The sequence below is a fragment of the Lactuca sativa genome, chromosome 8 (genome assembly GCF_002870075.4).
Source record: "Lactuca sativa cultivar Salinas chromosome 8, Lsat_Salinas_v11, whole genome shotgun sequence".
NCBI lineage: Eukaryota > Viridiplantae > Streptophyta > Magnoliopsida > Asterales > Asteraceae > Lactuca > Lactuca sativa.
The window spans coordinates 9,743,232-9,769,235 of NC_056630.2; the positions used below are offsets into that span (position 1 = coordinate 9,743,232).

Below are 26,004 nucleotides of genomic sequence, written 5' to 3' on the forward strand. Positions count from 1 at the left end.
GTCCAATTGAAACTTGGGTGATGAGAAACTCTCCCTATTTGGTAAAATTTTGACATTTCCACAAATAACACAATTAAGAATCAAATCCATTATTGCTAATAATAGAAACATTCAAACATCAATTCCTTCATACATGCCATTGCAAGGATAAATAAATAAGATAAAGTCAAAATTCATTTTATTGCGGAAAAAATTTTGTCCTTACAATTCAACTCAATTGAAAAACTATGTTATTACATATTTCTTAACAATCTATTCTAACTCCAAGTAGTAGCTCAAGAATCCATTCTTCAAGTAATGCGATCGAAATCCATTTCTTCATGATCAGATTCAGCTCACTTCTTTTCTCAAGCTTCCTCTCTTTTCTTCGATCCTACAAAACATCAAAATGTAATCTTATCACATCATGTATTAAGAATCTAGAATAGGAACTTAAAAGAGTTAGTTAATGGATTTTACCTGAAGCAGAGTCATACGTCTTGACTCTCCCATCTTTTAGATCTCTCAGATAATTAGGGCAGCTTCGTTTCCAATGCCCCTTCTCTTGGCAATAAAAGCAAATAGACTCCTTTGGCACAACACATCGGACAATCACAGATTTAGTTCTTTCTGGACTTCCAATGTTGCCAGTATCCATTGAAGTTTGGGAGTTTGATTCACTAGACAAATTTGCTTGACCAGTACGCCAAATCATTGCTGATTCAGCAGCTATAAGCAAATAGGTGAGATCAATTAGGGTCACGTCGTGGTCCATCATATAGTACTCTCTAACAAACTCACTATATGATTCAGAAAGTGACTGAAGAACCCAGTCAACAGCCAACTCACTTGAAATCTCGACACCCAACATGCTTAACCTATCAATGTGTGACTTCATCTCTAAGACGTGTGCACACACAGGTTTCCCATCTTCGTGTTTACTCGCCAAAAGGGCTTGAGTGAGCATGAACTTTTCAAGCCTTTGAACTTGTGGGTCAGGGAGAACAATTGGAGGAGGTGGAGGAAGTGAAGCATGACTCTCATTTCCTTGATCATATCTCGGAACGTCATCTTCATTTGGAAAGCTTGTTCCAAAGGATTTGGGAAGACCATTGTAAGATTCAGACATCTACAAACCGGGAGAAAATTCAAGTTATGTTGATTAGAATTCTTGATGTAACACCCAAATGAAACGTCAAGCTAGGATCCAACACAATACTTTACAACCTAGAAGAGGGATGCCGTAATCTAGTTGTAAAATATTTGAAGGTAGGTAAATGACGATTTACCAATTTCCACCATGAAAAACGAAAAGGAAGATTAAGTTTTAAATGAATTGAAACTCCTAGATCTTTTGAGATTCATTGAACTTTTCAATGGCATGTTTAATCTCGATTATGCCCTACTATTTGTGACTGGGATGCCGAGGATCACAAACAAGGTGTGAATAACCATACGAATCACGTGGTGCACCCAATGCTACGATCACCTAATCAATGTGCCGGTTAGCCACACACGCTCCATTGATCTATGACAAACATCGAGTCACCCTTCGCTACCAATGTCATCCCCAAATTAGTGTGCCGGTTAACCACACACGCTCCACTAACGTTTGACAAGGGTACAAAGTGTAATTCCATGGGTTAGCATACAATTTCACATTTTGCCTAAAGTAACTATGATTTGGGAATTTGAAAAAAAAAATTTAGTTACTTTGTACTTCATTATACTTATAATGGAAGGTTTCTGTCCTATCTTACCCGTTCGGCTAACGACCCTCCACTAGTCAAGAGTGCGGTGGGTAAGAGTGGATACCCATTCAATCGCCATTTTATAGGCAATTTCCTTAAACACCCCTTATAGACTAGCTTCGTGAATGAGGCCTACTAACGGTAAGACTGGATTTTTAGTTATACATATATAATATTAAACTAATAATGTTACATATAGTATAAGGGTGTATTTTACACTTATAAAATACTAGGTGGTTTAAATTATACTTTTAATTAACCAAAATCATTATGGATTTATTAACTCTCTTTTAATTATACACTTAATTAATTTAATAAAACCATAAGGGTTTAATTTGAACTTTTCAAAAACAGGGTTTTGGATTTTAGACTTTCAAAATTAACTTTTAATCAACAATTTAAATTCCAAAACTTGAGGGCAAGTTTTGAAACTCTTCAAAACAATTAGGTTTTAATCTCACTTAAAATTTTGAATTTGAGACATTTAAATTAAAATTTTAAATATTAAAACTGTTGATTTAATAATTACCATAAATTAAACAATTAATTTAAATTATTAAATCACAAGGGATTATCTAGATCATGAGGATAATTACCAATTATACATCTAAGATATCCAAATCCCTTGAATCCCTCTTTAAATCTCGAAAATAAGGGATGGGATAATTCAAGATCTTTAATTACCATATTTAACAATTAAAAGATAATTACAAGATATGAGATTATCCAAATCCCTAAAATTTAGGATCTAACCTTAGGGAAGGAGGTAATTTCGAAATCCAAGGGTTGGAAAACCCTAGATTTCAAAATCTTGGAGGCTAAGGAAAGGATTTGGGAAACCCTAGCAAAAATCGCCATCTAGGGTTTAGCAACCCTAATTGCGAAAAATACCTAGCCTTTAGGGTTCATTAGCCATAAACCCTAATATGTCAAGTTCATAAATTTGAATAAAAGCTAATTGAAAACAAAAACCAATGGCTCTGATACCACTGATGGGTTTAATACAAACAATCCTATGTGTGCATGCAACCCTAGTATTGGATCTATGTTTTCACTATTAGTTATACAGCTTTATGAACACAAAAAGAAACCTGGCATGCTACTATAATTTTCGAAATTCATATATAAAGCTAGAATACATACCTTTTGTTGTTATATAGCAATAACAACTAGTTCCTTGAATTTCCTTAGCTCTTGAAAGCAAGTACCACAAGTGTAGTACCTCTAATGGAGTCACAAACACCATATGCAACTTGGATGAAGAAGAGAAGAAAGGGAGGCACCAAAAACGGCTGGAAACCCTAATGGAAGTGTTGTCCACGTTTTTGGGGCATAGGGGCCCTTTATATACATGTAGGCTATTAGGGTTTTCAACTAGGAAACCCTAATTTGACTGCTTAGGCCCTAAGCAGCCCATGGACTCCTTAAACATATCCCTTGGACGATTTCTAATGGGCTTCCCATAGAATTCATCCAACCTATATTATTAGGTGATCCATAGCCCAATTATAATTATCTTATAATTACAACTTCAGTCCCCTAAGTTTAATTAATCTCTTTTAGCCACAAAAATTAATTAACAATTAATTCTTGACTAATATTAATTAAACAATATGATTTCTCCTTTAATATATTATTCTCATAATATATTAATAAATCATATTTAAACCTTTCTCTCCTTAAATCATCCTACATATTGCTATAGTGAAGGCAACCCAAAAGGACCATGCTCATAATCGGGTCAAGTACATACCAAAACAGTTATGGACTTAGACACTAATCCAACAAAGGGTAGGTCGGGCACCCAGATATGCTTGGTAGGGTAGGTCGAGCACCCAGATATACGTGGCAAGGTAGGTCGAGCACCCAAATATGCTTGACAGGGTAGGTCGGATACCCAGATATGTCTGGCAGTATGCGATTATGTGGTATGATGGGGGAACTTACTAAGCTTTGTTCTTACGGTTTTCACTTTTGGGTTCAGGTACTTCCTCTTCGAAGGGAAAGGAGTCGGTATGATCGCAGTGCATCACACTATGTTCTATCGTGACATGTTTTGACTATGGATACATTGATTTTGATATGAGTTGATACTATGATGTTTTCAGACAAATGGTTTTATAATTATTAACTTACAAATGAAATTTTTGGTCGTAAATTTTGGGATGTTACATATGTTGTTTTTTTTGCTTTGAAAGTGATATTTAGCATGTTTTACTCTTTGGTCAAATATAACCTTTGAATTTATTTGGAAATTTTTTTTCCTAGGATGAAGTGTTCATGCCTTCTAAATTATCTTAATGCTCAATTACTTTGGATGTAATTCTCAAGATTTTTATTGTTTACTGTATTGATTCTTTGGAACCTAATCATTTTTTTTTGCAATATAAACAATTTTTCAATAGAGTTAGTAAAGTTAAATTTGGTTTGAAGGAATATCTAGTATGTTATAATTAGTTTCCCAAACCACACATATTGTTTCTCAAGTATATCGAAAAAATTGGACGAAATATTCCATAAATGATTATTATGAACCGTTTGGATTTTTTGTGTGCTAATATCCATGAAAAATGATTAGTATGTAGGGATTCACATGTAAATAACATGTGATTCACATATGAATCACACATGATTCATATGAAAATCAAATGTAATTCATATATGATGTCATACATAAATGTAATTCATATGTGAATCACATGTGATTCATATGTTAATCACATGTAGATAACATATGTATTTTTGTGAGTGTTTTTGAATCAACCAATTTTTAAAAAAAAAATCTTGTGGATTTGGAAGAAATTGTGGTGAATATTGAAGAGATGAAAATGATAAATTGAAGAAAATATGGAAATATTGACACGAAGACATGAAAACGCTTTGAAAATTTGTAGCATTTTTTTGTTAATTATATTTTATTTTGTATCGAATAAAATACTTATTCTATTGTGTTTACAGATTAGTAATTAAAATTAGTTTTCTTATGATTTCCTTACAAATAATATAGTATATGAAATATGCATATATGCATTTGTAAAAATATGCATATATGTACCTAAAATGTTGATTTTTCTGGTTAAAAAATTACAGTATTTTTTAAATATTCTAGTTTTTTTTAGTTTTATTGATTTTTAAATGAATTTAAAAAAACTGCAGTTTTTAAAAGAAAAAAATATTTTTTTTCAAAAATTCATGTTTTTTATAAAAAAATAAAAAAATATGCACTTTAAAAAAAAAAATCAAAAGACACTATTTTAAAAAAACCTGAAAATTTGATTTATTATGTAAAATTTTAGACATTTCTATTAATATTTCCAATAACACAAAAAATTAAACATTAAATGAGATTGGTAAAATGACGATTATGCCCTTAATGAATTAGTTTTGATCTAACTCTCCATTTTTAGTTCTCGGGAAATTATGAGTTTTCAACCGATCACACCCCTATATATAGAGCTAGGTTATAATATGGATGGACAACTATTCTGTGGACGTGTCAACAATGCTATTCTATAAGAATTACTAAGAGAATAAGTTGTTTAGCAATATGAATACGTTCAACCTCACACAACGACCGTCATTTTCATGCATTCTCACTAATTATTATTCACTTTTGTTCTCACACATCGTTTTCTCATTCTCATTCTTATAGAATACGACTCAATACATATTTTGACAGAATGAGAATAATAATAAAAAGTCTATAATAACCTTATAGACGATTTAATTAGTGAGAATGTGTAATAATGACAATAATTATGTAAGATTGAACGTATTCATATTATCAAACAATATATTTTCTTTGTTATTCTCACAAAATAACACTGTCCACATGTCCGCACAATATATGTCCATCCACATTTTAACCTAGCTCTCTCTCTCTCTCTCTTTGTGTGTGTGTATATATATATGTGTGTGTATATATATATATATATATATATATATATATATATATATATATATATATATATATATATATATATATATATGCTTAGGTTATTCTATTAAAACTAATGATTGTGTTATTGTATGCATAAATATGGGCTAATCATTTCTTATTTTAAGAAAGTGACTAATACATATTATTGAATTAAAATAATTGAAAAATACCATCCAATTTAACTAGAAGGGTATTTTAGTCAATTAATACATATTTAATAAAGGAAATTTGCATATTTTAAGGGATCATAGATTATATTAATTTTAAAAATCCGATTTTTACTAATTATAAGGTTTTTAATTCGGACATTCTGAAAGAATATGTTTGAGTATGTTAAAAAATAATAATATTCTAGAATAACAAATTTTCTTGATCATGACTTTAAAAATTTCTTGTAGAATAACAATTCTCGAACCAGCAATTGAAGAATTAAAAAAAATTACATTAATTCTTATAGAATACATGTAACAATTGTTAAGAATTACATTTACTGTTAAAGAATAAAACTAAAAGACTTTCAAATCGGGAAAAAACATCAAAATCTAACAAATACACTAATTCATTCTAAAAGAATAATGTTGCTAAGAAAACACTTTTAATTTTGTTGTCCGTTCTTCAAGCATCAACTTCTGTGAAAACAAATCCAATTGTAGTTTAGAATCAATGAGAAAATATCCATATTCCATTCCAACAGAATTAGAAATCGTGTTTCCATTCCGATAGAATTTGAATTCGTGATTCTATTCCAATACAATTAGCTTACCACATAAATCGTTGATCCTTTTGGCCATTTCCTTTGGGCATGTTAATAGATTTTCTTCTGCATCAACAAAACTTTTGTTGCTTGAATAATATTCTAACAATTGCTCACGAAATGGAATAGGTAATTTAAAAATTCATGGGCATCCTAAACACCACGACAAATCCATTTCATACTTATAAATAAATAAACAAACATATTGTAAATCGCCATTTCTCAATCTTTTGAACTAGTTATCAGATTATACTAAATTTAAACACATAACGCCCATGATTGTAAACTCTAATAACTATCAAAATTAACTTTACTAAGGAGAGAATACTATTAGATCTTCTAATTTGCATATTGACATGAACATAACTTTACAAAATATTTTACCTGGTGCATATAGCTATGGAAAATCTCATTCTGCTTCTTCAATCTCTGTACAAAGCGTTTTGGAGCAATCACCCCTGTTTTCTTCTTTTGTGAAGTTATCTACAAATAAAAAAAACACATTAAATTCCCATCTACAAACTACAAAGAAACTAAATTGAAGATAAACAGAAAAAAAGTTTATACTTGTTTAAACAAGTCTGCTAGGAAATAATGGGAAGAAATTCAAGCAAAAAAGCTCAAGCAAAGGATACATCTCCTCAATCGGAAACCAACCACAATGCTCATGCCCCAAATCCAACTTCGTCTGTGAAACTCACCTTCTAGATATGTGTAGCGATTGAGCCAACTGTGCCCCACCGAAAATCACCCATACACAATCCATCACTGCCACCGCCGTCCTCTATCTCCTCTTCTTCTCCGACGACTTCACCCCTGCAAACCCTACATCGACGAACATGACAACAAACCTGACTCGTTTCGTCCCACTTTCTCAGTTCGTCCTTTACCGTTCGCCCCCTTTCTCAAATTTATGCCCCTCCCAAACGACGAATGCAGCGATTTCAGATTCATACACACAGAACGATTTCAGATTCATACACACAGAACGATTTCAAAAACGAAAACTTACACATACAAGTCGGAGATGCGATTGGTTTGCTCATCAAGAAAGATGAAAAATGAGATGTGAAGCACAAAATCGGAGATGCGATTGGTGGAAATTGAGGGGAGAAAACAGAAATTTGCTATTGTCACTCATGAATCGGAGATGAGAGTGAGAGAAGGTGTTTGACTGATGACGGTTGTATATAATAATAAAAAAAGGTTAAAAGTGAATGCTAGCATGATTATAGGGACTATTTGTGGAATCTATTTATCAAAATACTAAAATACCCTGGTTTATTTATTTAATTATTTAAATTTTTATTTAATTTTGATTGACTCACATTTATGCATACAATAACACAATATTTACTTAAAACACTTGAACCTATCTCTCTCTCTCTCTGTCTCTCTCCCTCTCTCTCTCTCTCTATATATATATATATATATATATATATATATATATATATATATATATATATATATATATATATATGGTTTAAACTCGGGGAAAAACAGTTGATAAGGAAAAAATACTAATCAAAATTGGAAACCATAATAAGTAATCAAATAGTTGCAAATATATAAATACATATATATATATATATATATATATATATATATATATATATATATACACACACACACACACATGTACTAGATGGGTGTCCATGTAAATCGACGACGATAAATAAATTTTTTGGTGAATAGTTTTTTTATGGGGAAGTATTAATTACTTGCTTTAATTCAAGTATTCAAACTTTTGGAAAGTATTAATGAGTTATTTATGCATAATTGATCTGTACAAAAGTCTTTGTAACTTATACCTCTTAAAATTCAAAATATGACTAATATGTTTTATAATATATATATATATATATATATATATATATATATATACACACACACACACACACACACAAAGATGGTGGCGGAACCAGAAAATTTGACTAGGGGTAGCATAATTTTTTTACCTATAAAATATGAAAGTAATACCAAATTAACCCACAAAACCAATGGTTATGAACAGGAAAATATGAAGAGATGAACTAAAAAGAAAAAACATACCCTTTAAATTTAATTTTATCTTTAGGACATTATGTCCACACTTTCCTCCCAATCAAAGGATCAAAGCAATTTTCACCAGACCCATTTAAGAGCTTCACTCCTACCATTGAAACTTATTGAAACATACTACATAATAACATAAACTTCTCTAAAAGACCACATAAAAGTATCATTTTGTTAAAACAAATAAGTTATTGATTTCGTTAAAAGTTAAAACCAACAATTTCATCAACTTACTGATAAAGATGGTTTATGTTTCTTATTAAAGAAAAATCAATAGGACAATCAAGCAAGCAAAAGAAGTGTGTTGAAAGAGATTCACTTTCCTTTGTTCCATGTATATGACAAAAAAAGTAACGTTACTTATAAAACTAAATGAGGTTATTTGTACCTGATGAGTAAATATATATCTAATACTCCTAATAAAATCGTCAGAGTTGACTGTAGAAATAAGCTTTCTGCATCATCATATGTCACTTTCAATTGGTGGGCTAATGCTAAATTAGTGAACTTTACATACAAGTTCTCATAGGAATTTCATCGAACAGTTGGCGGGCAAGTGCTAAATTAGTGAACTTTACATACAAGCTCAATAGTATGACATCCAAATGATCAGATTGGTAGGAAATTATGCTTCTGTGTAGTAGATTTGCTGAGAATAACATATTTTGTTATGGCTAATTAGGCAGATTAATAGGAAGTTATGTTTAAGTGCAGCAAATTTAACAGAAGAACAAGTATTTTGGGGAAAATTGATTTGAAATTATGTTTAATTGCAGTAAATTGGGTGAGAATAAATTAAATTCATACCTAGAAAAGACGATTTGATACTAATTCTCAAGCCAATCAAAGTAGGTAGGAACATGTTCTGTTTGATTCATCATTCTCCTGGGAAACAACGAGTTGCACATCGACTACCAGCAGCACCAACATAAAAAAAAATACATATCTCGGATGACTTTGAGGGGTAGCCCGTGCTACCCCTGGCTCTTAACTGGTTCCGCCTCTACACAAAGATAGAATTGTTATGAATATAAATCATGGAAATGACATTGAAATAACATGACATGAAAATGACATTGATATCTGAAAAAGTAAACATAACAAAATAAACATATATAAATACAACATAATAAATTATAAATTAAAATGATGAATGAAACATGATTTACTATACTAAGTAAAAGATGATAAAAAAAAATAAAAATATACAAATTATTTATAAATTTCAAGAAATGTCTTTAAAACATGTGTAATACACGGTTTCTTTTATAAGCTTGGTAACTTTGTGTGAATGATCAACACACTTAAACTTATCAACATTCTCAACTATTGTGAGATTTATATTGTATTTATCACCACCTTATTTATGTAATCACTAAAACTTTGGAAACCATTTAAAACATTCGTTTGAATCCTAATTCCATGAGAACATAAATAATAGACCATTTGAAAACATGGTAAAAAATCAAACTTTCGTATCAATGCGATGAACATGAATATAAACGACATAAAAAATGTGTAATAACTTAATACATATATAATTAAATTTGGTATTAAAATCATGTAATGTAATGTTTCAATCAGATGTCACTAATAAATAACTTACCACAATGCGAATGTTAACAGGCGCATCATAGACCTGGAAAAGGAAAAGGAAAAGATGTTAGTATTTTTTCAAGGACTAATATTGACAATTAGAGGGGAATAGAGGGACTAACGGTGTAATTCTTCATTATTTGGAAAATTGATCGACTGGTGATCACTGCACTGATGATAACAATGAGTCCAGGTTTAGTAAGCACAATATCAAAAGCACCTTTTGCAACATCTGTAGCGTTGTAGCGTTGACAACAGTGATTCCGATGTTTTTCGTCTTCAATGCTGGTGGTCGGGGATTCGTTCACACCATCTCCAATCATTCTACAAATATGTTTTTTTTCTTGTAACTTCTTCACAATCTAATAATTATGTTCTGAAACATAAAAAAAAATTAGGGGTTGTTTGAAAGGAATGGAATCTCAAATTCCAAGTCCATCAAAAGAAAAGAAAAAAATCGTACGTGGGAAAAATCCGGGTGATCGGCTTTTTTGATCAACTCTTCAATAGGGAGTGTTGCAATGGTTGCATTCTTGTAGCCACCAAGCAATGAAGAAGAAGGTTACATGTTTGTGTTGGGTTATAGTTCAAAAATAGTTTCATAAACTTGAAAAATATGGCAACGGAAGACTTTAATTTTGAAATAATATAAACATTTTATACCCACCAATGATCTTCTTGAAAGTTATAGAAAGATTAAAACACAAACCAAAGAAGAGGCGAAGAAATAACAACCTTTGTAGTTCTTTGGGTCCTCTTGGGAGGCTTGGAAGTTGACGAAGAATGTGGAACCTTTGAGACACCAACAATGACTCAACTTGATGTAGATGCTAGTCCAAAACTCTTAAACCCTTAAGCTTTAAGTTCATAACCAATATGAACTTAAAGAAGGCTTGAAGATGCAAGTGTTCTTCAAGTTTTCTAACCAAAACTAGAGAGAATGGGAGAGGAGAAAGAGGTTTCGGCTACTTCTTCAAGAAGAAGAATGAGTAATCTAGCCAAATGCAAACCCTCTTATTCATATGCATAAAGTGAAGGTATTAACCATTAGGTACTTCCACTTTAGACAAGTTTGTACTCATTTCATAAGAGTGTCCCCCATGCTTCTAAAGACAAGTATACTTTTGAGAAAGTCGTACCTTTATCTTCTTTTTATGCAAATTTCGAAACTTGTATAAAAAAGAGGAAAGTTAGTTTAAATTTTATAAACTCAAGGTTTATAAAATATAAACTTTGTCTTTTGCGTAAAAGACACAAGGTTTTCAACTAGTCCAAAAAATTGTGTATGACTTATTAATTCATATCATATGAAATAATATAATGTTACTTGCTAATGAAAATTATCATTTTCATGAAACAAATAATTTCCAATTTAATTTTAAGAGTTTTATTGAATATTTATTAAAGTCAATTTCTAATAAATAATCAATTGTATCAAGTTGTTGTTAGTGTGACTCATTAGTATCATATGTTATTTAGCAATATCACTTTAATTTGACTCTTGAGCATACTAGACTTTTCAATTTATTCCCATTCCAAGACGTCTACCATTTTCTTTAACAATGGCAAGTTGATCACATGTAAGATAATAATAATAAATTGATATATATATATATATATATATATAAGTTTAAGAAAAAATATCCATTGTTCAATGCGATGAACATGAATCTATAGACCACCAGCTCTATCTTTCGATTTTTCAGTGACTTCCTGCAAATTTTTATCATGTTTCCACCATTACCCATTGTAAGTAATAATGCAATAAATAACAATATAGTTTTGACATATTTTCTTATTCAGACATTATACTTTGAAATTTCGACACCTTTAGCAAACACATCGATGAAATTCGTATCCACGGAATGTAAGAACTTTGTGGAAATGATCGACTTGGTTGGTACTATCGGCAAGATGTGTAGCTTTTCCGAAGAAAGTATGAACACAAGTGGTGAAAACAACAACTTCGATTTTACATGGTCTCTTATTATTGAGTATTTCACCAAACACCTTATGTGTGTCAATTAACTTCAATAACATGATTACATATGGTGTCTTCACTCAGATTATTAACATTAAGAATGATTCTTCCAATTCCAAGAACAAATAACCATAAATTGATATTGATGACGAGTTATTTGAAGAAAGATGTAATAAGTCGATTTCTTCCGACAAATAACCAAAAGATCGATTGAAAAAAGCTCACAAACATACTAAATAAGAAATTGTATTTCCTTTGGCAATACAATATAACATTAGAAAACGAAACCAAAGAGAATACATGTGGAATTACATTGACGTGTCTTGTAAGAAATTGAAGCAAATTGAGAAGGAGAGAGTTAATTGATATGCTAGCGAATAAAACAGTAATTTCAGAAAGAGAAGATGGTTATGATCAAACAAAAAAAAAGAATGGAAACATACCAATTTAACACCAATATTTCTAATTATTATGAGAATCCTATAATTTAGGAGCTGATTTCATGGACTATTGCTAACTACCAAAACTTTCCTTCTTGGAAACCTTATGAATGGTTACAATAAGGGGAACATCACATACCTTTCCAAAAGCATACAAATTTCCCTTCACTGTAAGTCGAGTCATTATCACTTTTGTCATTTGAAGATCACTTTTGTTATATGCACTTCATGCATCTCTCTAGAACGTTTATAACTTTAAATAATATTTTTTCATAACATTTTAGTAGGGGTGGCAAATCGGGTCATCGTGTCGTGTTTTTGTCTGACACGACACGACACGACAAAATTTTATGTAACACGAACACGACACGACACGATGTCGTGTTTTTTTTAACTAACACGAAAACAAACCAATTAAAAAACGACAAACACAACACGACACGACAAAGATAACATATAACAATTAGTTTATTTAATTAATATTTGATTATACATAACACGAAAAACACGACAAACACGAAAAACACGACAAATAAATGATAATCGTGTCAATTTTGTGTCGAATTTTGAACACGAACACCACAGGACACGACATCGTGTTTTTTACACTTGACACGAACACGACACAAACACGAATTCGAATTTCAGTTTCGTCCCAATTTTGTTTCGTGTCGTTTATTTTTGTCGTGGCGTGTCAATAATTGCCACCCCTACATTTTGGTGTTTAGCTTATGCATTTTAATTAAATTAGGGACAACGTATGATTATGGTCGTGGAACCCCGTAGTACTCATGTTTTAGTGAATGAAGGGCGAGTAGATACAGAGTTACTATGTGGAAGATGAGAGATGGCTTGGAGCATGCAAAAAGAGAAAAAGTTGGATGGAGAGCAATGATCAAAGAAGAGTTTATTGAGAAGATGACCGAAGGCGAAAAAATTTTAAGATAAAAGAAACTGTTGGATTGAGTGTCCAATGTCATTAACTAATTTGAAATATTTTTAATAACAGTACGTTCAATTTTGGTTGCGTTCATAACCTTATTGAACAATAAGGAATTAGGAGAAAATATGTTATTAATTTATTATAAATTAATAAATTAATTGGAAATTATTTTGAAATTAATGAAATAGGTTGAATATTAATTAATTCATTAATAATTAATTGGAATATTACAGAACCTCCTAGAATAAAGAAGAGATCGATTTTATCTAAGGAAAAAAAGATATGGGCCGATTCAAATAATGATAAGAATTATCCTTGGAAATTTGAATTAAACTGGAGAGTATAAATATACTGCTATGGGGTCAAACCCTAATATCTTTTTGTCTCCAAAAAATCATCCACCTCTCTCCTTTCTCTTATATCTACAAAATCAATAACCCTTCTAGGGTTATTGTGATTTTCAAAATGTACATCATCTCTCCTAAAGTTTCCTTCTGCTGATTGGTAATTTAGGTGTGATTCAACTAGAGGAATTCCTGGTTTGGATCTTTGTCATCTTTGCAATTATGGATGTCACAAGATCTCAACTGAAAAACCAAGAAGAACAAGAGGTTAGTAATTTTATTACATAAAGTAGATTACTAATATAGTAAAACCTAGATATTTAGGATGCATGTACACATAAGGTTTAAATGTATTATTCCACTAAGCACACTAATGAGTATAAATTGTATCGGTTCCCATTAGAAACAAGGATTGTGTTTTTCCTTACTTGGAAATCACAGGCTGTGTAATTATGAAGATTTTTTTTTCTATTATAGCATCATTCTTTGAAGACCAAAAACATGGGGGTGTTTTACATGCCTAATTTTACACGAGCCTTGTGTTTTTAATTTTACCATTTGAGCATCATACATTTGTTGGATTAGTGTCTAAGTCCATAACTATTTTGGTATGTACTTGACCCGATGGTGCATGGTCCTTTTGGGTTGCCTTCACCAAAGCAACTTGATTGGAGAAATAAATAGAGAGAGAGAGGTTATTATGATTTATTAATATGTTATAAGAATAATATATTAAAGGAGAAATCATATTTGTTTAATTAATATTGGTCAATAATTAATTAAGAATTAATTTTGTGGTCAAGTGTAATTAATTAAACTAGAGGGGCTGAATTGTAATTATGTGATAGTTACAAAATAAGGTAAGGATTATCTTATTAATAGGCTGGACGAATTTAAGGTGATAAGGCCTTAGAATTCGACTAGGATAAGGGTTTCAAGGCTTATCTTATGGTTACTTGGTGGGCAAGCAACTAGATAAGGATAAGGACTAAAACCCTAATCTCTACACCTATATAAAGACCCCCCAAGGCTCATGAATTCGTCCATGCCTTCCCAAGAGGTCCTAGAGACGAATTCTAATACCTCCCCTCTCTCCTTATACCTTCTCCATTTGCTCTTGGTGTTTGTAAGCCATTAGAGGAGTGACAATTGTGACTCTAAGCCTTCCAAAGTCAATTCAAGGAGGAATTGGGATTGTTATTGCTACATAACAATCAAGGTAATATCATAAACCTAGTTATATGTTAATATCGATTTCCATATGCTAGAATTAGGGTTTATAGTCTTGGATTCAAAGCATGTACAATAGAGAAACTTATATCCAAGCATTAGGGTTTATATGAGCACATAGGATGTCTTATGACCAAAACCCATCAACATTGATATGGGTCAGATTTGTATTTCGATAGAAAGCACAGGCTATGTTTTTCCTCATTTGAGACATGCAGTGTGTAGCGTACCTGAGTTAGATATTTTGATTTTCTTATCATTTAAATTTGAGCAGCCGTGATATCATTCGACAATTTTCGATTCTGTAGACTTGAGAGGTGACTTAGAGACATTTTTGAACCAAAGAAAACTACTAGAAACACTCTGGTTCTAATTTTATAAGCCAGATTCACATTTCAGTTTACGTTTATGTTGTGATTTCGGGTTTATCCATGTCTAGCTAAAAACCTTAGTCTTCTGTAATGGAACAAATCATATTTTTATATAATAATCATTTAAGTTAAATGTGTTATTCTATCTAGCAATTTTAGTTTTGCTTTAATTCAATGTTTGAATCTCACCTTGATTCATATTGGCCATTTTCGGTTAGTTCTTTCATGTTATTTAATTCATAAAATTCATAATTATTCATGAATTAATATTAGGTAACAAACATTGATTGATACTGCGGTGAAATTTATTGTTAAATATTAGGTAACAAACATTGATTGATACTGCGGTGAAATTTATTGTTAATGTATACCAACAATCGCATATGTTCACACCAAACATAATGCAATCTCTTAATTTAACTTTAAGAGTTTATTTAGGTTGAATTAGAAATATAAGGTTTAATTCAAGGTGGTTTTTGATTAAACAATTTGGTAAATGAAAAGACATTAGAGTTTGATATGATCTTTTACACTCCGCTCTCGAGTTTCATTTAACTGGAGAAAAAAAATGAAACGGAAAGATTTGGAAATATCATTGCTCCCGAGTTTCATTTAAGAAGGGAAAGGAAGAGAAATAAAAAGAAGATTCAAGTTAATTTTCTCTATAAACAATCATTCTAAATCGGAAGAAACCGGAAAGAAAGGAAATGAAGATCAATCCATCTCGTTTTCTTTTCTTTTCTTTCCTTTAGTGAACCCGGGAGGGGAGTTTAAGTTTAGTACCAACTTAGATTTAATTTGTTTTGACATCACTTCATTGGAAACTTGTATAATTAATGAGGAACTCGCAGCCGCACCACTTTTAATTCGTGTTTTTCAACTCAATCAATTTTCATGCTATTTGTTTTTAGTTTTTAATTTATTAGCAAACTCTCTTTTTATTGTTATTTACTACTAATTTAGACAAATTGTGCCTTATACAAAGACACATAAACTTAATTTTTTGATAAATCTAACGTTCCATCCATCCACCATCATCAACCTTATGTTTTCCTTCCTCCCTATGAAATCGAGCTATGGATGTAAATAATTTAAAATTTATGATCCAAATACTTTGCAACTTTTGTAGCAATCTATCTTGATCATCTACACGAATAAACTTGAAAAGGCCACACCTCTTCCCAATCTTAGGAAGCTTTCGAGATGTGTAGTCTGTAGACATCATTTACAACCCCATACTTGTCACACTCCTTTCATAATCCTTTCACATTTATTGTATCGGGAAAATTATAACATAGATCGATACAAGGATACTTTCTACATTTTTGAAGTTAAGGTTACTCATATTTCCTTCACTATTTAGTCCATCTCGTACATGTTTGGGATTGCAATATATTCACTTTCAACCATCATTCTGCTTATCATTCACGCCTATTCTCTTATCCACATAAAATCAAGATTATAGTTCAAGTATAGTCTTAAATGCTTCCTTGATTACTAATCTCTCCACACTAGGCTATCTTCGTAGTATCCAAGACCGACCCACTCACCAGAGCATTTTCCTTAACTTCTTATTGTTTGGACATGAAACCTTTACTTAGTCGCTGCTACTTTTGTTAGGCTAATAGGCTATTCGGGAACTGTACACACATCAAGACTCAAGCGAAAGCTACCTCGATTTATGCATAATCTTGTTGAATAATTGTTAATATACAACAAAGTTGGGTATTGTCACATATCGTTCTTTGTCAATAATCTAGAGAAAGAAGAAAATTTTGAAATGACATAACATAATAAAAACTTTTTGAATGGACTCCACCACGTCCAAGGATGGGCCCGTACGTCTGGTTGATGAGAGTCGCGGAGCCCCACATGTAGAGACCAACATATCATCAATGGGACATCCGTCGATCCGCTTGTTCAGTTTATAGGTTATCTCAACGAGAAAACATTTTTTAAGGTCGGACGGAGCCATGTGTGGGAAGAGGGGCGTGACCTTTCCCGCTCCGATGAACACTGCACTAGTGGTGTGGGAAGGCCTGCGCGAGGAATGGGTGAAGGGTTCGGTTGCCGCGTTCTCGCTCCTTTGGTGATTGGGTAGAATTTTTTTTTTTTTAATCTAACCGTTAAAAAACGGTAAAAAGTGATTTTTTTTTATTTGCAACGGCTATATGCTTTTAAATGTAATAATTCTTTTACCCTCTACAACCTCTATAATTACTCATACTCATTTACCTACAATCAAACCTCAACCTCTATTTTCTTCAAAAAAAGTGAATTCCAACAATCAAACCTCAACCTCCGATAGAAGGAAAAAAAACTCACGTTTCGAGTTTAAGCAACCCTACTCGAAACATTTTTGCTATCGATTCATCATCACAATGAGTTTATCGCCCCCAACTCGATGCTCCCATTCAATCTTCACTACAATTTCAATACCAAAATGTTAGACAATATTACCCGGTCCAAGTTCCAAATGTTACTTCGCAAATATTTTCAAACTTTGTTGTTTTTCCCGATCAACATTCCCCAAATCAAACTCAAACCCAAACTCAAACTCAAACCTAAACCCAACAACAATTCCAACTTGTCAATGATTTGGATGACTCAGGAGAAGAAGATATGGTTCCCGAAACTCAACCCACACCACCCTCACAACGACGCAAAGGAAACAACAAGCGCACAAGGGTGTCGCATAACCAGGAAGACAAAAGTCGATACCATGTGGCTTCCACAAGAAGAACTAGTTTTGGTAAAAGCTTGGGTTGACATTTCTGAGAATTCGAAGACGGGAAATACACAATCGGGAGATCATTTTTGGTTTTGCATTATAGAACGGTTTCGGGAGGAGGTAGGAAAAGATGGCGACTACCGTACGAAACACCAAATGAATTCAAAAATAAGCGAGTTGTACAACAACCTAAAACCCAACGAAAAAGCGGCCAAGGCGACCAAGAAATACTTCAAGAAGTTTTGCAATTTTACCTTGAGGAAGTCGAAAAATCATTCAAGTGGCACGATTGTTGGAAATTATTGGTTAGATGTCCTAGGTGGAAAAAAATACGATCAAGATTTTATTTTTGGAGTACAACAATCAAAGCGAACGAAAACAGGCTCTAGTGGTAACTTAACTTCCTCCAATGCTCGGGTCGGTCTAGATTTAAATCAGGAGGACGAACTTGAGCTAGAAGAAATTGTCCGACCGATGGGTAGGGACAAAGTAAAGAGGAAGGGAATAGGGACTTCTTCGGGTGCATCGGATTTCAGCTTGGACGTCGACGAAATGCGGAAAATAACAACGCCGTTTGATCGATATAATCTTAATTGCGTTGAACGTTTGGCGTTCGACAATGAAAAAGAAGAAACAGGGAATAAGGAGCACGCGGAGAGACAAGAAATGAAAGATATGAAGTTCTTGATGGAAAACACCGACCATCTCTCGGGACCAGCTCTCGAGCTCGTGAGAAAGAAAAAGAAAAAATATTTTTCATAGGTTGTTGGTTTGGTTGATTTTTTGTTTGTGTTTTTTTAATATTCTACTTTTTAAAATCTTTGGTTTATTGTAATTTTTATTTTAATTAATGAAATACATTTTCTTTTTAATTAAATTTTTTGTTTATTATTAATTTAAAAATTAGAAATCATGGAAATGAATTAATTTTATTTATAAAAAAAAAACAAATAGTGAGGATATCTTCCCACGCATTCATTGAGTTTAGGTGAGGAAAGGAAAATGATAAAATGGTGTTGTGGCCCACAAAAAATAAGAGAAGTTTTCCACCCACACTACCACCCGGTCTAATACTTATTCATTTATACTAATTAGACTATACAAAATCATTTGCAATCCCTGTGCTTCAACTTTGCCTTTTGCTATAAATGTTTTCAATTGTTCAATTAGAACGAAATATACACAACATCAAACTCAAAAAGGCCAAAGTTCTTATTCCAAGATTTGTTTTAACACAAAAAGTTCGAGGTCGATGACATCTGTTAAATAATATACTAACAAGGAGTAATTATTATACATCCTGTAATATATAGATCCACCATCCTAAATAACCTTCTTTCGCATTCGTAAGCATGCATGTTTGCCAAGATATCCGACTCATACACTGCACCCAAAAGAAAAGTTGAAAAGTTAATAAATGTATAACCTTGTATACATAAAATCAAAAGCTAGTATAAATGTAGCAATTAGTTATCTTTAATCACTTTTTTATACTTAAGTTTTAGTAAGTAAAATAGATAGATATAATATATATTCTTACTAATTGCAATCGGTATTGGGATCAATGGTAAAGCCCAGAGACACTCCACAGAAGCCAGGCAAGGTGGCAATAGCGGTAGCATTGGGATTGTAAGTGGTAATGACACCCATTAAACACATGCATAAAGAGCGCCGGTTTTCTTCGGAGTCACCGAGGTTATTAAGACTAGCCACCGCATCACAACATGGGGACCCTGGGTACGGATCTGGTGTCCCGTATTGTACAAAAGCAGAGCATGTTGATACAAGTGTCGTCACTGTCACACAGTCTACGGTGGCTGAGCTTTTTGTTGCCACCCACAACACCACCGTTAACGCTACTAATAAGCCACCTCTCACCACTACCTTCACACCACCCATTTTCAGCATATGTTTTCTTGTTAAACAGTACTGAAGAAAGTAATACATGATTGATTAGTGATTTTATGTGGTTAATTATATGAGATGATGGGGATTGGGTCGTGGTGGTTTTGAAGTGACGAACGTGTGCACTACGCATTAAGGTTGCATGAGCCATGTAACCACGCAAACAAAATGGCTTGGGACTAGTTGACCAATATTAAACGTTTAAAACTTATTATTATTATTTATTACCAATGTTCCAATAAAATATAAAACTATCGCAAAAATAACCACTTTATAAGATGTAACCAATTAACCATATTTCACTCTTTATACAAATAATTCTTAAGCACATGCTTGTCCGTGTAAAACGGCAACGATAGATAGTTCTTTTGGCAAATAGTTTCTTACCAGGAATAAAATACTTATGTTAATAACTTATGCTTAAACTGTCTGTTTATACTATTGATATAAATTAATTAATATTGGTGTTTAGTATAAGAAATTTAAATACATGAATTTAATATTTAAAATTTTTATTTTGCTCCAAATTGAATTTCTTAATTACTTTCTTTAATTCAAATCTTCAAACTTTTAGCAAATATTAGTAAATTATTTATGCATAACTGATTTATACAAAAAAACTTCGTAACTCATACCTGTTAAAATTCAAGGTATGACTAATATCTTTATAACTAAAATTCAAGGTATGACTAATATGTTTATAATTAAAATTTAAAGGTATGACTAATATCTTTATAATATAGTATAAGATTTAATAATTTATAATATAGTATAAGATTTAATAAGGAGTAGCATGGAGATTAGAAAATATTATTTATATATATTACAGACTACATTATTTTAGTGTTTTTCTTTGTGGTAAAGCAACATCAACGACATCCCACATGAGATGCGATAGTGAAGAGATTAGACACAAAGTCATGTCTCTACATGGGTAGACTAACGGTTTCGTATGTGTGACTCTGCAAATGAATATACAACCTTGCAAAACAAGACTTACAATGGGTGCGTGATCAAATGTAAATCATATTACAAGGGAAAAAAGACTAAGTACATATTAGTATCAGTCTTTTATTCTTTTAAAAAAAATCACAAGAAAGACAAGTTATTTTTACTATTCAATCACTAAACTATTTTCAAAAACAAAAGAACTACTTTCAACAAGTAGAAAAAAACTAATTCCCACGTTAACTACAGCATTATACCTTTTTCCCACTTACATAGCCATCAAGGTAAAATACAAAACACACACACACACAATATACTTCTATTTCACCATTTTACCAATATAACAATCAAATAATCTACGTTGGATCACAAAACAAACCAACAACTAAAACGAAACAATAGAAGGATCGCTAAAAATCACATGACTGAAATCATAACCCTAATTTGATTCAAAACAAGATATTGCAGATGCTTAACTCTCAAAATTGGTAAAAGAAAATAGTAACAAACATCTAAAAGACAAGTTTGCCCAGAAGCAAATAACATAAACAATACAAAATATTAAAATGTTCAACCAAGAAAATCAACAAAAATCAACGCTTGCCACCACCACCTCCTAACTTAGGTCCTTTACCTTTAGGGGCACTGCCACCCTTGCTTTGAGTCTTTTGTTTTGACACCACCTCTGCTTTCTTTGCTTTCTTCTCATCTTTTGTCTTCTTAATCCTTTCCTTTATCTCACTAAAATTTCATGAATGTAAAAAAAATATAAATATAAGATTTTTGGTTCAAATGGTAATATCACAAAAAAGAAATAAACATATACCGAAGAGCTGCCTCCCTAGCAGCATCACGAACTTCAGGCTTCTCACTTCTTTTCTTCTGAATAACTTCCAAAGTGGCCCCCACAATGGCTCTCGAATATGGCTTCTTGGTTGCACGTCTTCTCTTCTTCACTGCTTCCTGAGCAATGTCCTGAAATAATTGAATGACAAGAAAGAAAATTGGTCAGATTATTATTAAAATCAGTGAAAAACAAATCAATAGATTTTGAGTCTCACCTTCTTGTGTTGCTTTCTGTACATGGCTGTCCATGTAAGCTTGGAAGGCTTCAACTTGTTATGGAAGTACCTTTTGCATTTGGAATTGGCAAAAAGGAAGACCTAGATTGAAGCACAAAAGTCTTTTAATTCAAGAATCTATGCAGCTAACAAGAAAAGTAACAATCTTGATATGTAAAATAAGATCATGTACCTGAGAGTCTGATCTAATGAATCTGATACCCCTTCCAGGATATATCTTCTGGCCACTGAAACGGCATAATTCAGTCCTACAAACAATTCATCGTAGTTTCACAGTTAACACGAGGGGTTTCCATGGTATGTAACGATTTACAAAAAGGAAATCAAAAGTGCATACGATTTCATGTTGAAGTGATATACAAGCAGAGATAAACATCTACATTTTTTGGTCGTGATCATAGATGTAATGCAACAGAAAGGTTTGGCCACATATGAATATAGAATCAACGTCGACAAAACTATAACCAATCCTAGATCTTACGAGCATATATCGTTGTATATCTCTAGTTGATCGCGTTTCTAACCCTAATAATACAACTTCGTCCTCTTTTACTTAAACGGTTTGGAAACCCTAATATGATTGCAACACATTGGATTGAAATAATTGGGGGAAAATGACGATTAAGCAGGTATCTAAAAAATTAGCCACCTTCTACCACTTCCTAATCAACAAAACCAACAATTGGAAATTCAAACAAAGAAGCTTGAAAACTTTCGACAAATTGTAAAGAAAATGGGAACATACTTCAAAACCATGGCGGCCGCTGCTACAGTTCTACACTTGCTGAAGGAAAAAAAAAAAGCCCTAGGAACACCAATTGTATCCGTCCTTATATAGCACCATCGCTTTTAACGAAAGATATGCGTTTTAATCATATCAGACAGCTCCCTTGAGGAAATAGAGATGGCGCTTGTAACCCCTCTAGTTTTGTTTTTATTTCAAAATACCCAAACTTTTATTTTTTTTCCAATTATATCATTGACAAAATTGCAAAAATGGTCATTGTGGTTGGCAAATTTCTGCAATTTTGGTCCAAAACGATACCTTGGTGCACCACTGGTCCAATTTTGGAACTTTTTATTGTTTTTGGTCCCTATGATTGACATATATATGTAGTGTTGGTCCAAACTCCACTTGAAATGACAAATTTGCCCTTAAATAATTTTCTTTTTAATTTAATATAATTCTCTTTCTAATTATTCTAATTAAAAAAAGAAAAAAAAAACAAATCACCCCTCTTATCCCTCCCTCCCTTGTCGCCTCCCTCTTCCTTTCCTCCGTATTTTTCACGAATAAACTCTTAAATCTAATCCTATTTTGCAATTTCACTACACGAGAGAAATAAAATCCATAAATCTATCATCCTTATATGCCTAACTGTGAATATATTTGATTTTAGTTTGGTTTTTTTACTTTTGAGGAAGATGAAGTGGAAGACTTTGGAGTTATACCTTTTGAATCGATGAACGAAAAGGCCAATTAAATCAAGGTTAAAGATGTTGAAGGTGTGAATTTGGTGAGGTGGGTGGACTGTAAGAGAAAGAAAGGTCAGGAAGTTGATTTGCATGATCCAACAGTTGTTAATGGTTGTTAGAAGTCTTCAATGCTCCAGGTCGGGAACGGAAAGCCCATCGATGCTTTTTTACTTCCCTCGGACCTGCTTTCCTTCCCTTTCATTCGCAGATCGCTACCTGAGTAGCCCTTGTTGCGTTTGTTTCCCTTCGTTCTTCTATTTTGCCAAAATACCTCACTGGAGATGGTGTGTTTACTCTGTGAACGACAAGAGCCAACAAACTCTTGTTTTGCCCCTTTTTGTGATCGATTGCCACCATCGAGCCACCTGTTGCTGAGGTCGATATCCTTCTTCTTCAAACCAGTTTGGCACCGGAGAGAGAGGGAGGTAGCAGTGGTCAAAGGGTGTGTTTAGGTTGTTGCTGATTGGCAAAAGTGATGAGAAGAAGTGGTTCCTAGTGATGTTCGGTGGTCAAAACAACACCACCACCACTCCTTGGTGGTGGCTGTTCTTGGCAGTGAAAGGAGAAAAGGAAAACAAAAAACGTGAAGGGTGGGTCTTGCAATGGATTTTACAATACAAGAGGGGGATAGAGAGTGGCCATTAGTGGTGGTTCACAACGGTGGGGGGTCACTGGTGGGTGGTTGAGGGTGGCAGCCCTTGGTTGTCCCTATTTCTTTCTTCGTTTATTTCACTGGTGTGTGTGTGTGTGTGTCTAAGTGTTTTTGAGGGAGAAAAAACAAATAAAATATAAATAAATATATAAATTAAATTAATTTATGTATTTTAGCAATTAAAAAATGAAAAATATAAATTATAAGGGCATTATCGTCTTTTTAAGTGTGTAGGGACCAAAAACAATAAAAAGATCCAAAATTAGACCAGTTGTGCACCAAGGTATCGTTTTGGACCAAAAGTATAGAAATTTGTCAACAACAACCATTTTTACAATTTTGTCTATATCATTACACGAATGGTCCCTACGTTTTGGGGTAGTTTGCGTGTTTGGTCCCTAAATTATTTTTTTTTCTCGGAAGGTCCCTATTGTTTGTTTTTGTTACGCGCTTAGTCCCCTACTGTTTATTTTTGTTACATATTCGGTCCCTGTTTTATCTAAAAAGACTATTATTTAAATAGGAAAAAATTATGGGGTATGTAAGGTAAAGTGAAGGGTGGAGTTGGGGGTGTGTTTATTTAAATAAATTAAAAAATCAAGGGCAAAATAGTCTTTTTAGGTAAGACAGGGACCAATCGCATAACAAAAACAAACAAGTAGGGACCTTCCGAGTTAACAAAATAAGTTAAGGACCAAACACGCAGATTACCCTAAACCATAGTGACCATTCGTGTAATTCACTCCTATACAAATATCTGTATGTTGCCTAAAATAAAACTATACAGTTAAAGTTTTTTTGTATATACATAAAAATAATAACTTTTATAATAAGTTAATATATATAAATTTATAATTCTTTGAATCATATTATAAAATATACATTTGTCAAAAGCATATCATTCAATTTGTGTTTACATAAAATTAAACATGGTTTTCGATTCAATATTACAATTTAACGTTATTATTGATTATTTTAGAAATTACTTATTTGTTGTTTTTTTTTAATTTCAATCATGATGGTTAATTAACATATAAACCATTGTTTGCAAGTTAACACAATGTATATTTTTTGTCAGGGAAAATGACATTGTAGCACAACAAAGTTTTAGCTTTGTCCCGGATTGGTCACTGAAGTGAACTTTTTACGCAATTAATTCTTAAAGTTTCAAATTTCATGTCAATTACACCATTTTGCAGGATATGAAGCAGACATCCGGTAATACGGGTGACATGACACGTCGTATCCCACCTTTATTGCCACATAGATCTCACACACTATAATAAATCAAATCCTATTATGTGTTGTACTCTTTGCAAATTTTCTTGTAACTCTTTGCTTCTTCTTCCCTAACCCAATAACGCCTTTTGGTGAAGTAGAGGAAGAAGGTGGCGATGTCGGTGGCGGCGAAGCATTTAGCAATGGTGAAGAAAGGTGAGAGATGGAGTGTGGTATGAGTTCATTAATAACTTAGTTGTTACATTAAGAGATGGAAAATATAGGTTTTCTTTAGTTTATCACCATGGAACCTAACTATCTTTTCCTTTCTTTCGTCTTCATTCCGATACGGTTTTCTATGTCGACTAAAGTTGATCAACATAAGTTGAATCCAAAAATGTTAATGGGTTTGTGAATCCAGGTGATGACACACACGATCGCATCACACACCACCTTATATCATCATTTTTTCTCAACACTAATTGACACCCAACAACACCACCATACCCCCTGTATACCATACCACTCTATAACAGTCTTCATCCTCCATTGCATAGACTACCATCTCCATCTTCGTTCCTTGCTATGTTTATCAACGACCCTTGATT

At 32.6% G+C, this 26,004-nt stretch overlaps 2 protein-coding genes and 1 long non-coding RNA gene across 3 annotated transcripts; all 3 read right to left on the bottom strand.

Annotated features, from left to right (window-relative positions):
- Positions 1-6,091: 6,091 nt before the first annotated feature.
- Positions 6,092-7,604, bottom strand: LOC111908572 (uncharacterized). The gene is made up of 4 exons (XR_002855907.3): positions 7,126-7,604; positions 6,809-6,907; positions 6,434-6,490; positions 6,092-6,299 (listed from the first exon to the last, which is right to left on the bottom strand). It is a non-coding gene; the product is annotated as an uncharacterized LOC111908572 (long non-coding RNA).
- Positions 7,605-19,323: 11,719 nt separating this feature from the next.
- Positions 19,324-20,074, bottom strand: LOC111908564 (putative non-specific lipid-transfer protein 14). Its single transcript, XM_023904385.3, has 2 exons — positions 19,656-20,074; positions 19,324-19,499 (listed from the first exon to the last, which is right to left on the bottom strand). The coding sequence occupies exons 1-2, from the start codon at positions 20,060-20,062 to the stop codon at positions 19,493-19,495; spliced, it is 414 nt and encodes a 137-aa protein (XP_023760153.3). The 5' UTR covers positions 20,063-20,074; the 3' UTR covers positions 19,324-19,492.
- Positions 20,075-21,390: 1,316 nt separating this feature from the next.
- LOC111908410 (60S ribosomal protein L24) lies at positions 21,391-23,883 on the bottom strand. Its single transcript, XM_023904243.2, has 6 exons — positions 23,743-23,883; positions 22,796-22,896; positions 22,223-22,298; positions 22,030-22,131; positions 21,795-21,943; positions 21,391-21,709 (listed from the first exon to the last, which is right to left on the bottom strand). The coding sequence occupies exons 1-6, from the start codon at positions 23,881-23,883 to the stop codon at positions 21,562-21,564; spliced, it is 717 nt and encodes a 238-aa protein (XP_023760011.2). The 3' UTR covers positions 21,391-21,561.
- Between the last annotated feature and the right edge of the window lie 2,121 nt (positions 23,884-26,004).